The following is an 18,179-nucleotide window of genomic DNA, read 5'->3' on the forward strand; positions in this document are numbered from 1 at the left end:
CAAGGAGAGCACGTACATCTTGAGCTTCCAAGTCAGTCAGACCACATCGAGGGTGAAGATTCCAGTATGGCCCCAATCCCAACAGTCGATCACCAAGACAGAAGGGCGCCGGTTGAGGCTAAATAATGAAGGATAGGAGTCTTTGAGCTGCATAAAGCCAACCCACCAGTTGTTTCAGAAATCAGTTCGTCGACCATTGCCAACAAAGAGACTGACTGCGGAATTGAAGATAGGAAGGAGGGTATGTAAGCAGTGCCAAAGGGGGGAAAATCGGTGACAAGATCCACTAGAGGTCCACCAAGTGGAGTTGCTTCTTAATTTGGCAGCAACCATGGTTCTCCAATTGGCATTTGGAAAGGAGTTATACTCCCATAGCCATTTGAGGAGGAGCACAGAATTCATGTTCTTGACAGGCCAAATACCCAGATCACCCAAGCTCTTCGGTTTGCAAATGTCCTTCCAGTCAACTAGATGATACTTGAAACCACTGTAAACCACTGTTGGCCCCACGCCATAGGAAGCGCTTCTTAATGCTCCCAATGCAACGAAAAACAAAGGCGAGTTAAGGGAGGAACAATACGAAATGAATCGGAAGGCCAGAGAAGCATGAGTTCAACAAGACAAGACGGCCAGCTTTGGAGAGAGGTTGACCTCGCCAGGTGGGTCTATCCTCTCAATCATGGGAGTCCAAGGCCCTTTGTGCAGACTATAGTCAAAGGGGAGGAGACCAAAGTAGGTGGTGAGGAGCGGTAGAGCAGCAAAGCTAATCAGCCATAAGTTGGAGATCATCTGAATCAACGTGGAAGCCCATGATAGTGCTCATGTACCAATTAATTGTTTGCCCAAAGGTCACTTCGAAAAGGCCAAGAAGGGCTTTGATGTGCTTGATCTACTCAAAAGGATCCATTACTAAACCATAGCATGTCGTTCGCATATTGGAGAAGGGGGATATCAAAGTCCTTCTAATCAACCACCGAAGAGAGCCACCCAACATCTTTGACCAAGTAGATCATGGAGGAGAGGTGCTCTACAATGAGATTGAAAAGGTAGATGGAGAGAAGGTTCACTACAACGAATGCCTCTGAAATATCCACAGATAATCCCATTGATAAGGATCGAGTAATAGGCTGAAGAGATACAACTTTTAATCCAAAGGTGCCAACGTTCTCCGAATCCCATACGCTCGAGAATGTACTCCAAAAAGCTACCAATTAACCCGATCGAAGACCTTCTCAAGGTCGAGCTTATGCATAATTTTTGCTTTACCCGATCTTTTGGAGTGGTTGATGAGTTCATGCGCCGCCATTGCTGAGTTGAAGATATTGCACCCCTAGATGAAAGCACTTTGTCCTTAATGGATGATTGTCGAAAGGGAAACCTTGAGGCGACGAGCAAGAATTCTAACAATGATTTTTGTAGGGTGGGAGATGTGTCTAATTGGTCTGAAAACTCTTGGGTGTTCCACAACAGACTTCGGAGGTGAGAGCAATAAAAGAGGTTCCCATGGCACAACAGATGAGCCCTTTAAGAAAAGAGTTGTGGACAATACCGAAGATGTTGCTTTTGATAATAGGCCAACATCTCCAGTAGAATACTCCATTAAAGCCAGCCGGACCCGTGGCATGATCAGAAGCCAAGCCAAGCACAGCAATCTCAATGTTTCCGATCGGAAAAAGGGAGCTCAAGAAGGGAAGCCAAAAGCAAAGGGCCTGATTTTGGTGATAGGGCACTCTTCTGTGTAGAGACCTGCAAAAAAGTTGATAATAGTGTTAGTAATGGAGGACTTGTCCGAAGTGACCTTGCTGTCAATGTGGAGAGAGGTGACTCGGTTAGTCCTCCGTCTGGCCAAGACAATGGCATGTAAAAATTTAGTGTTGTCATCACCCTCTGCCAACCGCCAAAATCAGGCCCTTTGCTTTTATTAGATATGCTCCAGATTAGACATGGATTGGAATTAACTGAGGGAGGAGTGGTGAGAGAATTCGGAGAGCAGAGGCTTCATCAATTTCATCAAGAGAAGCGATTTGAGTATGAGGGATGTCTTCTCAACAGAGAGGGTAGCATTGCAGGTGGCAGAACAGGACTTGAGATTGCTTGTTAGTGCCTTGATTTTTGGAGGAAAGTGCCACCCAGTAGCACAAGAGACGCTCAAATTAGACCACCAATCCAAAATGAGCATGTCAAATTCCCCATCCAAGAGCCAAGAATTCTCAAGATAAACGGCTTGGCACCCCAACAACCAACCTTGGTGTCAAGCTGAATTGGCCAGTGATCTGATCTGGCCCGGTTGAGGATTTTGCCGGTAGCACATTCATATCGCCAAAATCAATCTCTAGTGGCAAGAAAATGATCACACTTAGATAAAACACGAGGGGACTGCCTGTTAGGCCAGGTGAATCTTGCCGAACATGTTAATCTCATCCAATTCGCAGCTGCCAATGAAATCGGGGAAGCCCCTCATTGAAGAGAAGATGTGGATGACCCGGGTAGACTTCTCATTGCAATAGCAGATGGCATTGAAATCGCCAACAAATAAACAAGGGAGGGGCCATAATTGGGTGATAAAGGTGAGTTCCTCCCAGAAATCAGACCCCTCGCGTTACCATGTGGGGCCATAAACTACCTTGAGACACCAGCTATTGCCAGAGCAATGGTCAACTAATTTGAGGGCGATGGAGTATGTGTCGTGGATCGTGGCCGCATCATCAATCTGGCTTGAGTCCCAGAGAATGAGAATGTCACAAGAATGGTTGATAGCGGGGAAAGCAGTCCAACACAGAGAATTTTAGGGCCATAACTCATGGGCAGTAGAATCATCCATGGTCTGTGCTTTAGTTTCTTGAAGAATGACGATGACAGATTTGTTGAGAGCAAGGAGACTACCAATGGTGGCTCTTTTTTCTTAAAGAGCCGACTCCACAAACATTCCAAGAAGTGACAATCATTTCTTCTTGAGCAATGGTTTGATCATCTGGATTTCCAAGCAGCCTCCCATTATAGACAATGCTCATGATTTCCACCAATTCCATCATCTGCCGCCAGGTATCTCCATCCTATTTATGCTTCTAAGATTGGAGTTCAGCAACCAAGTGTTGAGATCTCTTGGCTGATGGGGGGAATAGAACGCATGCAAAATGGGCATCCAGAGGGAATTGGACAGGATTGCTAGACTTCCCATGTAGTATTGGTCTTTCGAGTATTTTTGCCTTTTCTGTTGTATGTTGCCAAAGGTTGGGGGTGTAGAGTTTTTGGGTATTCTAGAAAAGAATTCTCAGCAAGTCAAGCATGGATTGGAGTTCTGTTGCAGTCCATTACTGTTCAGGATCCTTCTTTGAATGTTAATGCTTCAGCATTTTGAGTTTCTCATTCTTTTGTCCTATTCTTCCGAATTCTTTCTGGTTGCTCTTGTTAATTTTTGTATATTCCTTTCTCAATTGAAATTCTCATTCCTCAAAATTAAAAAAAAAGGAAGTGCTATTGTCAAGTTAAAGTATTACACAATTTTCAGTTATTGTAAGTTTAGATACACCTAAATTTGGTTTTGAAAAACACCCATTTATCTTAAGGATTCAGATATTTGTAGAATCATAAGTGAAACATTACGAGAGATATGAAAAAAGAATATCGATGAAGAAGCCAACAATAGCCAGCCGCATTAGTCAAAACAAGTTTTCTAATTGTTATTCTTGTATTGGGCATTGCACTTACTTGGCACACATCAACAATAATTGAGTCATTCCTTGCAATATGGTTTGCCCAGTATTCGTCAGCTATTTCTTCATCAGGCCGCCCATCAGCATCTTTTGAATTTATGTAGGGTTTGTGCTTTACACGATTCAGGTCCTCATGAAGTCCATCCAGCAGAAATGCCAAAAGCTCCTGAAAGGACAAAGCTAAACATCATATGAACCACCATCAAATGGATTTCAGTCACCAAGAATCATGAAATGGAGTTATGTTAAATAACAACTCAGACCTGCGAATCATGCTGATTATATCCACTAAACTGCGGTGCAAACCGAGCAAGTTTTGCTTTAAATGGTCTTGGATTAACAGGACTGCGTCCAGGAGCCCATAGTTTTCTCAGTAGGTCTCCAAAAGCTAAAGCAAGTTCACCCTGCATAATTGCCAATTCAAATTGAGAGAATTATTGTGTGATTCTGTATGTTTTTTTTTAATGTTGATTACACACAAGCACACATACATTACTCATGTATGGTATTTGAAACTACTTCCTTGTTATAACTGTAACTCCTTTAGATAAATTCCTCAAGAATTTTCTTTTTTTTAAAGTTCTTTAAGAAATTAAATTTCCTTTTACAGTGTGTTTGTTCTGAAGAATCTTTACCTCGTTAAACCTAACCCTTTTTTCTAGAAAATTATCCAAAATCGCTTTCTTACTATGTGTAGTTTAGAACTTCTAAGCAACTGTGAGTTGGCTCAGTTGATGGAGGAGGAGTTGGATTTCATCTTGAGAGTTACTGGCAGATTCTTGTGTATAGCCAACGCCTTCAGATACGGATGTGTTGTCTCATGCTAGTTTTACAAACTTATCCCAGCAACAAAGTATAATTATGGTTAGATCATCCACAATGAACACATTTTCTATCATCTTGTGCATGGCCTCTTCCTCCACCATCACATCCTTGTCCTTCCCCTCTTCCCCTAGCTGACTCATATCGATTGGGAGTAGAAGATAGGTTAAGATTTTCAGTACCCGGGGTGTTAATGTCTCTACTAGTTTTAGACACAACTGCACTTTCAGCTCTAATTACTCTACTATAAGCTTTTCCCAAAGTAGGGATATCATCATCTGCTAACATTTGTGCTCGTAGGGCCTCATATTCAGGTCCTAACATATCCAAAAACATGAAAACTTGTATTTCACCTTCCTTCTCTCGTAATTTCACAAGATCTGTACTAAAGGGGTGAAGTATTGCTATCTCCTGTAGTTCCCCACACATCTTTGTTTGTAACCGTCTTGTCACCCCTGTTCATACTGAAAAAATTTACATACAGTTCATAAACCCGAGACAAGTTGCTTTCCTGATAAAAAAATAGAGTCAAGAGTTTTTCACATGTACCTTGCAGTATCACAATTGATAACTCAATTCCCAACATGAGGCTGCATAGAACTTAGCTCTAGGTTTGAACTAGATGATCCACTACTTCCCAATCTTTGGTTATGTGATCCGAAGGATCCTCCCTCACATATTGAGCTTTCTTTTTAGCAATCAGAAATTTCTTGACTGCTCGAGACCAATTCATGTAATTAATCCCATTAAATTTAACAGAAGTAATCTGAACATAATCCTTGTTTTCTGCAGAATTAAAGTTCCTAGTGGGAGTAATAACCTCTAGAATCAGCCCAAATAATTCCTCCTTACAACCACAGTAATAGCAATAATACTAAGCCAGAAACACTTCACAAACACCTAGTGATAAATACTTTTCATAGTCAAAAATAGGTATGCACAGATACCTGTGGGTCCCACTCTTCAAAAAACTGAATTAGGTTTTACAAAAACGTAACTTCTTGTAATAATGGTTTCAGAAATTGAGACTGAAATCACATCAATTAAGAAGGTCAATGAAGTCTACACAGGCAAATCTGTGTCCCAAACTAGGTAACACAAGCAGGAAGTCCCCAAATGTCACTTCAAAACTTCATGCAATCCTTCTAGGATCACAATACCATACCATAACTACTTCAAATAGCAGCACGGGCCTTTAACCATTAAGTTAAAGCACAAAGAAGAATAAAAAACTGACCTTTGATTTCAATCAGCAGAAGATAATTGAGAAATTTTCGTCTTGGATGAATTTGCAGCCTTTAGGAAGATAGAAATTCGACTTTAGGCTTGAATTTATGAATCGAATTGCTCTGATACCATGTAAGAAAAATTGAAGAGAAAATAAGTAGAAGAGGAGAGAAAGGGCTGGCATACAGCCTGCTGAATGGGGGACAATCAACCCCCCATTTGGTTTTATTACTCACTTAATTTTTTTTACAAAATAATGTAAAAGCCCCAAATTTATGGACTAATACATGAGTATGTAACACACCCTTCTAAACCAAAAGAGTTTACACAATAACCACACCACTTTAGATGCTCTTTGCCTAACAAATTACAGAACTAGCCACATGAGAAAACAAGCTGTTGAGGTCTCTTCCACTCGTCTAAATGGAGAAACGTCCGGAATTGAGAGACTTACAATAGACAGCATTGAGTCAACATTGTGCAACCTAGAAACTTTAGTTAAAGTAGTTTTTGGACTTTTTTTTTTGAAATGAGGTGTATATACTATAAAAGAGAGGGGAAAGAACAAACAAACCTAGCTAGGAGGACCTTCAGTTTTGGACTTGGAGGCTCAAGACCTACATCAGACCACCAATCTAGCTCAATATCTCAAGCAGTCCATAGAACAAACAACTTGGGGAAGGCTTTTCTCCGGCTTTTCAGCCAAAAAGGAGAGATCAACCAACTCTCTCAAGGCAGAGATTTCATCTCAGCCACAAGACACATGCACCAATATCCATAGGAAGTATACAGACATGCTTAGTTGATAGGGCAAAGAAGGCCAAATAGTTTCAGAATCCCACAAAATCACGAGAGATCATCAGCCATAAAGTGGGTTGCTTCGTTGATGGCTAGAAGTCGAAGCTCCAACAACCCTCCAACAATGAAAAATTGCCACTGACCTTCACAAAAACATGCCCCTACTAGGTCATGTGAACATGATGATTTCTTGGCACCTCTTCGTATCGCCCTCATCATCGTCACGATGATCCTAATTAGAAAAACTATCAGACCAAGCTATTATTAAATAGTTACTTTCCTTAGCTTTCCTCTCTCTCGAGTTTTCTTCTTCATGAATCCTCTCTTCTCATTGACATAGAATTTTAAAAAAAAAATCTATCAATAGAATATACTAGAAGCAGAAAAAAAACCATGTCCAAAAAATAGAAAAAACAACCTATTGTCTTGTGTTCTTTTTTTTTTCTACTCTCCCTTCCTATATATGATCATTGTGAAGTTGGGTCCAATGCCCATCCCAAAATGACTAGCCAACTTAGAAAACCCCTTTCCCAACTAATAAACTCGAGATCTTTGTACGCACTAATCCATGTGAGACTATTCCTTAACACTCCCCTTCACGTGTGAGCCTTCTTTTGTGGCTCTACAAGTGGATAATTTAGGTATAGGCCCTCTTCTCTGGTTCTACAAATGGATAATTTTAGGTGTAGGCCCTCTTTTGTGGCTCTACAAGTGGATAGTTTAGGTTTAGGCCCTATTTTGTGGCTCTACAAGTGGATGGTTTAGGTGTAAGCCATCTTTTGTGGCAAGTGAATAGTTTAGGTGTAGGCCCTCTTTTGTGGTTCTACAAGTTGATAGTTTGGGTGTAGGCCCACATATGAGTACACGCTCTGATACCATGTGAAGTTGGGTCCAAGGCCCATCCCAAAATGACTAACTTAGGAAACCCCTTTCCCAACTAATAAACTCAAGATCTTTGTACTCACTAATCCATGTGAGACTATTCCTTAACAATCATAATATTTTTTGAATGTTAATTACATATGCGTACACCCCCTTTCCCTTGGTGAGACTTGAATCCAAGACTTCAAAATAGAAAACCCCCATCTAAGATGCTTTGCATTGTGCTAAACAGATGAAAAGCACCAATTTCTTATAAGATACCTCTCATCTCAATGAAAAAGTCAGTGACTGATTAGTTACCCTATCGCATGCTGAAACATCTAACATATAAATTATACACCTTGGAAAGATTACTCTCCTAAGACAAAATAGATTTCAAGGTTACCCAAATCTCCTTAGAGGTATCACAACTCATCACTTGATCACTTAATTTGGTCTCCATACTATTTTTTTTTTTAAATGATTCTGATTTTTATTAATGCAAAAGCTCAAGAGAGCATATTACAAGGGAGGGCAGCCTTCCCAAAAATTGAGAGATTGCTGGGAAGTTCCGAATTTTGCCAATTTATCAGCCAAAAAGTTGGCAGATCTAGGAATGAGATTCCAATTACAATATAAGCAATACTATCAGTGATGGGCTAGTGGCGCCAAGAGGGGAGGTTGTCCTTGGAACACCAACAAATAACCGTCTTCGAGTCACCTTCAATGATTAACTTGCCATGGAGACGATCCCTGAAGATTTGGAGGCCGAACAACAAAGCACTAACTTCAACAGTATTAGAAACGGCAATGCCCACCGGACTAGCATAAGAAATAATAGGGTCTCCATTGTGACCTCTAAACACACTACCTGCTCCAACTGGACCAAGACATCCAATAGCACTACCATCAAAATTCAGTTTTATGCAGTCGCAAGGGGGAGGATCCCAGATAGCCATTCTTGGAGCTCTGCTGGGGCCAGACATGTGAGCGATCAAATTCCAATTTTCCCAAAGGGAAACCCTCGATAGAGTGGCAAAATCCTTCTTTGTATGGAGCAAGCTCGAGATTAGGCCGACGGCATGAGAAGTCGTGTTGTCTGGGATGCTACCTTTGGAGTTGAATCTCCGGTTGTTTTGCTCGAGCCAAATGCACCATGGAATATGCGCAAGACAGGCCGAAAGAATTAACTTGCCCAGTCGAGGAAGGAGAATCCCTCGAACCATCTCAAAGGTGCCAAAGAGGTCCAAATGAAGCCCGATTTTCTGAAAGATCTTCATCCAAACTAGCCACAAAAATCCACAGTGTAAGAGGACATGCTGGACTGTCTCTTCGCACTCACCGCAAAGGGGACAAGAAAGATCAGGGGCAGTGAAGCCTCTTATATGAAGGTTGTCTGAAGTAAGAATTTGTTATTTGATGGTTGACCACACGAAGAATTTGATTTTGTTTGGCGCTGAGAGTTTCCAAGCCAGATTCGCCTTGTGATCATGAGTACTGTAGTCTTGCTTTCTGATATGAGAGTAAGCCGAAGTGACAGTGAATCGGCTATTATTACTGGGCTTCCAAATCAGTTTATCCACTGAGAGCTCTCGGATAATAGTACTGCTGAGTTTAGTAAGGAGAGAGCAAAAGGCCAACGATTCCTCATCATTTAATCCCCGACGGAACGGGAGACTCCGCGAGTGATCACTCCATGAATCAGCCACAGAGCAAGAGAGATCGTTTGCCACCCTATGCAGCACCGGGAAGTCCTCTGAGAGAGATCGAGGGCCACACCATTCCTCCGACCAGAAGAGAAGGGTCCTTCTATTGCCCGTGTGAAATGAGGTAGCATCTTTGAATATTGGAAGGAGCTTGAAAACTGATTTCATATCGGAGATAGGAGGCGAGCAGTGCCGCCCACTCTCCACCATGCACCCGAAAACTGAAGGTAGAATTTCACCATATTCTTCCATAATCTGTTATGCTTGTTATTGAAATTCCAAATCCATTTGAGCATAAGAGCTTTGTTCATTTCTCTTGCAGACCGGATGCCCAATCCTCCCCTATTATGAGACATGCAAATATCCTTCCAACTAACCAGATGGTATCTGAAGGTATCTTCTGAACCTCTCCATAGAAATCGTCGACGAATGGCATCAATTTTGGAACAAACGGAGGTCGGACAGTGCATGAATGATAAAAGATAATTTGGCAGCCCCGCCAAACAATACTTGAGGAGAGTAAGACTCTCCGCTGTTGATAAGAGTTTACCCCTCCAAGTGGCTAGCCTCTTTTCAAATTTCTCAATTAGGGGGGACCATAGTGACGCCGAAGGCCGAGAATCAAAAAGTGGGAGCACAAGATATGTAGCGGGCATATTTCCCACAGAGCATCCCAGATAGTCCGCCATATCCCGAAGCCCGGCTGGATCAATGTGATAGCCAAGGATAGTGGTTTTTCCCTAGTTTATGTTCTAAACCGGAAGCCAATTCAAATAATCCCAGCACGGCACGCAATTTTCTGATCTGATCCATAGTACCAACCCCGAAGTAAATAGTATCATCCGCAAACTGGAGAATCGGAATATCAAAGGTTGTGCAATCAGTCGTGGGGAGGAGCCATCTCATGTGCTTGGCCGAGTAGATCAAGGAGGAAAGGTATTCTGCCACCAAGTTGAAGAGAAGGGGGGATAGGGGGTATCCCTTTCTGATTCCCCTCATTCCCTTAAAATACCCACAAATTGTTCCGTTGAGAAGGACGGAGTAGCTTGCAGAGGAGATGCAACTTTGGATCCAGAAGCGTCATTTTTCTCCGAATCCCATCTTCCCCAGGAGGGTGTCCAGAACCTTCCAGTTAATTCTGTCAAATGCCATTTCGAAGTCAAACTTGAGGATGAATCTAGGGAGCTTTCAGACCTTGAAAAGATGATTAAGTTCATGACATGCCATGGCTGAATCAAGAATATTTCTTCCCTTAATCAAGGCACTTTGGCCATGGTGAACGGCAATAGGGGGGATTGCCCTGAGGCGACAAACAAGGAGGCGCGCAATCACCTTATATGCACTGGTAGTGAGACTGATCGGCCGGAAGTCAGATTGGAGCTCTGCCCCATCTTTTTTACTAATGAGGGCGATGAAAAAGGCTCTGATACTCCTATATCTGATGCCATGCTGATAAAAGGAGTGGGCCATGCTGGAAATGTCTTCTCTGATGAAGGGCCAGCAACGACGATAAAATTCCTCGTTGAATCCATCCGGGCCGGGAGCATAATCCAAAGGAAGACCAAGGGCTGCAATTTCAATTTCTTGATTAGAGATGGGGAGATCGATGAGACTAGTTGCAGTTGATGGAATAACCTGAAGGTTAACCTTTTGGAAGAAGGGCCGGAATGGCTGGTGATCAAAGTATAAATCTGCAAAAAAAATCACCAGTGATTCAGAAATAATGGCTTGGTCCAAAGTGGCCTCACCGTTGACGTTGAGCATAGCAATGCAGTTGGCCCTTCTTCGTGTAGAGGCGACTGCATGGAAGAATTTAGTATTAGCATCCCCACCGGAGAGCCATTTGAATCTTGCACGTTGCTTCATGTGCACTAACTCGTTGTGGGCGAAGGACTGCAATTGCCCTTGAAGGGCATACCTTTGAGAGATTTCCGAAGAAGAGAGACCTCTGACTTCCTCCTCAGAGTCGAGAGCGGCTATCTGAGCAAGGGCATTGGTTCTCACAACCGAGAAAGACGCCTTCTTTTAAGAGGCCCAAGACCTCAGCAGCGGCTTCAACATTTTGAGCTTGATTGGGAAGGCCCACCCACTCGGTCCAGCAACGGTCATATTCTCCCAAAAGGATTGGAGAGATAGATCAAAAGAGGGTCCGCCATCCAATAATTGTTGAATCTGAAAAGGGGGGGGGGGGGGGGGGGGCTGGTTGTTGCCAAAATGGGTATCAACCATAATCGGCCAATGATCAGAGACGACTCTATTGAGCACTTTGCCGGAGACGTTGTTGTAGAGCTGAAGCCAATCATTGCTGGCTCAGAATCGGTCCAGCGTTGAGAGGACAAGGGGCTACCTGCCATTTGACCAAGTGAAGGTCTTTCCAGATAGGGCAATCTCATCCAGGTCCAAGCTGCCAATAAAATCAGCAAATAGCCTCATGGAGGTTGTGAATCTCCGAGACGATGGGCATTTCTCGTGGCAGAATCGAATGACATTGAAGTCACCCACAAGCATCAGAGGAATAGGCCACATCTGACAAGTCCTCAATAGATCCTCCCAAAATAAGTGACGCTCATGGTGTCTGGTAGGGCCGTAGACACCAACTAGGCACCAAATGTTCCCCGAACTTTTGTCTCGCAACTTGATGCCAAGGGAGTAAGAGCCACTACAACGATCAAGCACCTCAATAGTACTGGTGTCCCACATCAGTAGGATACCGCTTGCCGATCCCACTGCATCCACTGAAGCCCAGTCGGGCTCCTTTAGGTGCCACAACTCACGGATGTATCCAAGGGGTAGAGAAGCCACCATGGTTTCTTGGAGAACAACAACATTTGCCTTGGTAGAAGCAAGGAGGTCCCGAATGAAGGGCGGCGACGCAAGGACCCAATTCCACGGACATTCCAGGAGAGAATAATCATTGATCATTATTCATCTTCTTTGACTTCTTAGATGGGCGGTTATCTCCCAGGAGAGGTTTCGTGGAGACAGTGCACATCACCTTGGCAAGTTCCACTATCTGGGCCCAGGTTTCTGGGTCATATTTGTGTTGTTCTGACTGGAGAGCTGCCACAAACACTTGAGCTCGTTCACGCAGCTCTGGAATAATGAAATCTCCCATCTCTAGGTTGCAGGGGTATCGAATGGTGGCACTGGGTCCTCCAATGTAGAAGTTGTCTTTGCTGCCCTCTAGCTTGGCGCTGGTAGGTTACAACGGGAGGGGGAGAATTGTTTTGCCTGTGGGCACGAGGAGAGCGCTACCTGCTTCCGGATTCTGCGTCGGAGAGGTAATTTTCTAGGTGGGGATTTCTCGGGGGTGGCCTAGGGGGGGATTCCAATATTTGGGTGGGTGTGGGGGGGAGGAGGAAGGTGAGAGGGGTGAATGACATCTGGATCTGGGCCAAGGGTATTTTTTGTGGGGGACTGGGTTGAGTGGGTGGGTGAGTGATGGGTCGGATAAGTGGGGAGGAATGTCGGAGGGTCAGCGAGTATAGTTCCCAAGCGAGCTATAAAGCTTCCTGGGGGGATCGCAACTGTTGGGAGGTGGCAGAGTCGAGAGGTGCACTTCCTAGCTCATTGGTTGGCTGTGTGATTTCTCGAGGTTTGATTGTGCTTTCGGGGACATCTCTAAAATCATCCATCATAGCAATACTAATACAGATCCAGTATCGCTCTTTGTCCACCATAATGCATCTGAAATATTGCCCTTGACATGGGTAAAGAGGGTTGATGAGGATCTGGGCCTCATCCAACGGTGTCAGTGTTCCGTGAGTGGGTCCAAAGCAATGATAGAGCCAAACTCAGACACGACTCTCGAAAAGACCGTGTTCTGCCATAGCTCAGTAGGAAGCCCTGTAACTGTGACCCATTGGCCGTACTAGCTGGAGGGTGCCGAAGGGAGCCATTCTGAGACCCCGATGATGCCAGAGTTGGTGTGGGGTATGATGGCAAGAGCCGCAAAAGACTCCTACTGGGTTCCGAAATGAACAAGCCAAGTTTGGGGACTGAGATAGGAGATTTTGGGAGTGTAAGGGAGGTGAATTGCATCAATCAACCATTGAAGAATGTTGGATTTGATGACGTCGGGGGATGTTTGGACGAGAATGGAACGAGTCAAAATTTTGTGCCCATATTGGAGAAGGTTTGGTGGAATTTGGATGATTTCAAGTGTTTCTGTGGGAGCAGGGGGGACTGATGCATGGTTTTGGGGCAAATCATGAATTTTCGGGGAGGAGGGGGTGTTGTTAGTAGGAGGGGGTGTCGACAGGATGTTTTGGTGGCGTTGGGCTGTTGGGAGGAGAGGTGGAAATTTTACTCTGGCATCACTGGGGCGGATTTTCGGGTGCATGGTGGAGAGAGAGTGGCACTGCTCGCCTCCTATCACCGATATGGAAATCAGTTTTCAAGCTCCTTCTAGTATTCAGAGATGCTTCCTCGTTCCACACGGGCAATGGACGGACCCTTCTCTTCTGGTCGGACGAATGGTGTGGCCCTCGATCTCTCTCGGAGGACTTCCCAGTGCTGCATAGGGTGGCAAACGACTTCTCTTGCTCTGTGGCTGATTCATGGAGTGATCACTTGTGGAATCTCTTGTTCCGTTGGAGATTAAATGATGAGGAATTGTTGGTTTTTTGCTATCTCCTTACTAAACTCAGCAATACTATTATCCAGGAGCACTCAGTTGATAAGCTGATTTGGAAGCCCAGTAATAATAGCCGATTCACTGTCACTTCGGCTTACTCTCATATCAGAAAGCAAGACTACAGTACTCATGAGCACAAGGCGAATCTGGCTTGGAAACTCTCAGCGCCAAGCAAAATCAAATTCTTCGTGTGGTGAGCCATCAGAGAACAGATTCTTACTTCAGACAACCTTCATAGAAGAGGCTTCACTGCCCCTGATCTTTCTTGTCCCCTTTGCGGTGAGTGCGAAGAGACAGTCCAGCATGTCCTCTTACACAGTGGATTTTCGTGGCAAGTTTGGATGAAGATCTTTCAGAAAATCAGGCTTCAACTGGGGCTACATTAGGACCTCTTTGGCGCCTTTGAGATGGTTCGAGGGATTCTCCTTCCTCGACTGGGCAAGTTAATTCTTTCGGCCTGTTTTGCGCATGTTCCATGGTGCATTTGGCTCGAGCGGAACAACCGAAGATTCAACTCCAAAGGTAGCACCCCAGACAACATGGTTTCACATGTCGTCGACCTCATCTCGAGCTGGCTTCATACAAAGAAGGATTTTGCCACTCTATCGGTGGTTTCCCTTCGGGAAAATTGGAATTTTGATCACTCACATGTCTAGCCCCAGCAAAGCTCCAAGAATGGCTATCTGGGATCCTCCCCCTTGCGACTGCATAAAACAGAATTTTGATGGTAATGTTATTGGATGTCCTGGTCCAGTAAGAGCAAGTGGTGTGTTCAGAGGTGACAATGGAGACCCTATTCTTTCTTATGTTGGTCCAGTGGGCATTGCTGATTCTAATACTGCTGAAATTAGTGCTCTACTGTTCGGCCTCCAAATCTTCAGGGATCGTCTCCATGGCAAGTTAATCATTGAAGGCAACTCGAAAACGGTGATTAGTTGGTGTTCTAAGGACAGCCTCCCCCCTTGGCACCACTGGCCCATCACTGATAGTATTGCTGACATTGTATCTTCTACTCATTGTAATTGGAATCTCATTCCTCGATCAGCCAACTCTTTGGCTGATAAATTGGCAAAATTCGAAACTTCCCAGCTATCTCTCATTATTTGGGAAAGTTTCCCTCCCTTGTCATATACCCTCTTGAGTTTTTGCCTTAATAAAAATCAGCATCATTTCAAAAAAAAAAAAAAAAAGAACACAAGGACTACATTTCCAAAAAAAAAAAAGAACATAAGGACTAACCAAGACCAATTCAAATATTAGTCTCATTCAATTTTATGAAGGTAATTTGAATTGAATGAGAATCCTTACTTTCCGAATTTCCAGAAGAGTTAATTGGAGCAATAACCTCCCTGAACCAATCATCTTAACGCCACCAAATAACAATAATATCCAATAAACACTTACCACAAACTACAATCCAAAAAGGCACGTGAAGAGAGACACACTCCAATCAACTTGTGAATGTAGGTGGGCCCCACACACAATTGAATTAGGGCAAACTCTAGTACATCAATTCACACTTCCAACTTCAATCACAAGTAATTAGGCACCAAATGTATGCCAATTCTCCAATTTTATTCACCTGCGCATGCATAACACAGACTGGGCAAATCTCCGCAGGTTTAGGCATGACCCAAATTCAGGTCAAGACAGGAATAAACCCTCTAGGGGCACAGACACACATAGAAACTGCTCAAAAAGGCAGTACAAGCCACTAACTAAGTGGTTATAGCACAGAAAAAGAGGAAAAGATTGAACTTTTACTCACTAAGATATGTAAATTAGTGAAATCACCAAAATAGATGTCCCAAGCCCACACTTCACTACTATGATACCATGATAAAAATAAAAAGGAGATAGGAGGAAAGAGAGAAGAAGGGGTGAGAGAGAGATGAGAAGAGTGCATGAAAAGAAGCCCTCATTAGAGCTGGAATTCGTACCCTCTCTATTTAATTAACTCACTTAAGTGAAAGTCAACAAAATACAGTAATGCCCTTCTTTACATAAACTTTCATAACTCTCTAAATACTCATCAGAATAACTTGAAACTTGAAACATAGATTCCGATCATGTTTAGTAATTTATTACAATTATTAGAGGGACACAAACAAAAAGGAAATGACAAAAATGCCCTTACACAGGTATTTCAACATCCTTAAACCATATAATATGTACCTTAATATCAAGAAATAATCAAGTAAAATGAAAAACATGATAAGGAATATTACTAAAACAAAAATAAATGGAAAACACAAGAGGAAAACGAAGATAGAACCAGAGAAACCATTCCTTAATTCTGTTTATAAACATTGATAGCCATGCAAAAACATTATACCTTATGGAATTTTAATATAGTGGCAGTAGACAGCATCATTTAAAAAAAAAAAAAATAGTAGCAGTAGAAATAATGATGATGATAATGATGACAATGAGGGCAAGGTGAAGCTAACAGCAACAATAATCATTAAATGCAATAAAACATATAAGATTTACTGAACTATCCAACAAATAATTGACTGAAAAAACAAAAAAGGAATAAGGGTTCTCGGTTTAAAATAAAATAAATAAATAAGTATGGAAATAAGGGCACAGAGAAAAAAACAATACTTAACTGTTCCATTTATTAACTGAGACAATGTGAAAGGCTATACTTAGTAGAATATCTATCCTACAATGATAATGATGACAACGATGATAATGGTTATATTAGTAACAATTACATTAAACAGAAACAGCACAACCCCTACAAGTATGTTTATCACCTGCTTATAGCAGAAAAAGCTACACTTTCTGTGGGAATTTCAATCATAAAACCATAACTACAAAATAAATATGACAATAACATCACTGGTGCAAAATTCAACCACACCATCATTATGGGAATGTACATACAGTTTACAGAAGAAAATGAAAATGCCAGAGTCAGTGACTTACAACCATGCCCAAAGGATTTTGCCAGTTAATCTCTTGATGATAATCGTCCCGAAAATATCGAGCAAACTCAGGTGTGTGTACAAGGCACTGAATTGCACTATTCATAAAACAAGTGTTTCCAAGATTGAGCAACCCACTCAGACCACCAATTGAACCTCTTGTAGCAATATTGTACACCCCATGTGAACCATCCAAGTCTCTAGCAGGAGAACCAACCACTTGACTTTGTGATAACTCTGAACTGCAGCTTCTAGAAGCACCCTTGCTTGTAGATAAAGCACCCACAGTGGAAATAGTAGACCTAGAAGGTTCTAGAAGAACAGAAGTTGAGTCTTTCTCAGTGGTGCCATTTTCCTGAACAGAACTCAAACAACCACCAAATGTAGTAGCACTGCCATCACAAACTACCTCCACTAGAATCTGTGAAGCATAATAAATTGACTGTAAACAAACTGTTAAGCAGCTCCCAAAATTCTGAATTCAGACAACTTCCACCAAAAAAAGATTAAAGATTTTCATGTGAATCCAACTAAAAGTTAAAAAATTAATTTGTAGAATTTTTTTAGGAATAGAAAGTCATTAATAGGAGGAGAATTTCATCAAGAGGAAAACAAATATAAAGAAGTCATGTTAAAACTGACACACAAAGGCAACAAAATACAAATACAAACTGCAAGCATAATACAAAGAATGACATTAAAAGGGAACATATTTCCTTCTTGGAGACCCCTTGACGAGCCAATGAATCAGCAATGGAGTTAGCACTTCATACAGTGTGAGTCCATTTCAATTGCAAAGTAGAAGCAACCAGATGACAACCAAGAGATAACTACCATAAAGTCCCTTCAATGGCCAAGAGCAAAGAGAACTACTGGAGAAAAACCATTATACGACACTGGAGGGCCCAAACTTCTGCCTCAGTGGAATTAGAAACATCAAAGGGTGCAGAATATACTCTAAAAATATTACGACAAGGATCTCGAATGACTCCCCTTCCTCCCAAGGGACCCAGATTGCCCCTAGAGCTACCATCAAAATCTAGCTTCAATCAACCGTCTGGCAAGGGCTCCCACTGTACTAGATGAGGAATTATATAATAACTAGAACCTACAACATATCCCCAATGCATTCTCAGGATAGATCATATGAAAATTGAAGATCCAAAAACTTATCTATCCAAAAATGAGTTTTATGGACCACTTTTTCATAAGCACCACCAATTGATCAATTACCCCATTAAAAATCCTATTATTGCACTCTTTTCAAAGATCCCAAATAACAGCAGCAAAAGACGATCGTCATAAAGGGGAACCTTTCTTTGAAAGAGACCTTTACAAAAACTGAACTGAATCCTGAAGTCTAAAAAAAATAACAGAAAACAAATCTGAAATCCGAATTTAAGCAAAAAAGATCCTCAAATAGACCCAGCAAACAAACAATGTAGAAATAAATGATCAATAGACTCATAATTGTGATTGCATA

At 42.4% G+C, this 18,179-nt stretch overlaps 1 protein-coding gene across 3 annotated transcripts in view; it reads right to left on the reverse strand.

Moving 5' to 3' along the window:
* Positions 1 to 18,179, reverse strand: part of LOC137951981 (ubiquitin carboxyl-terminal hydrolase 5) — a 37,203-nt gene that overhangs the window by 6,587 nt on the left and 12,437 nt on the right. For all 3 annotated transcript variants that reach the window (XM_068799012.1, XM_068799019.1, XM_068799027.1), the window contains 3 exons: positions 16,698 to 17,117; positions 3,977 to 4,117; positions 3,709 to 3,879 (listed from right to left, as the gene is read on the reverse strand). In XM_068799012.1, the coding sequence (XP_068655113.1) occupies positions 3,709 to 3,879; positions 3,977 to 4,117; positions 16,698 to 17,117 (732 nt within the window). The remainder of the gene's footprint in view (positions 1 to 3,708; positions 3,880 to 3,976; positions 4,118 to 16,697; positions 17,118 to 18,179) is intronic.

This window comes from Aristolochia californica, unplaced genomic scaffold (genome assembly GCF_029961685.1).
Source record: "Aristolochia californica isolate CCGP_79_NKW_82.1479 unplaced genomic scaffold, dmAriCali1.0.hap1 SCAF_1, whole genome shotgun sequence".
Lineage (NCBI taxonomy): Eukaryota > Viridiplantae > Streptophyta > Magnoliopsida > Piperales > Aristolochiaceae > Aristolochia > Aristolochia californica.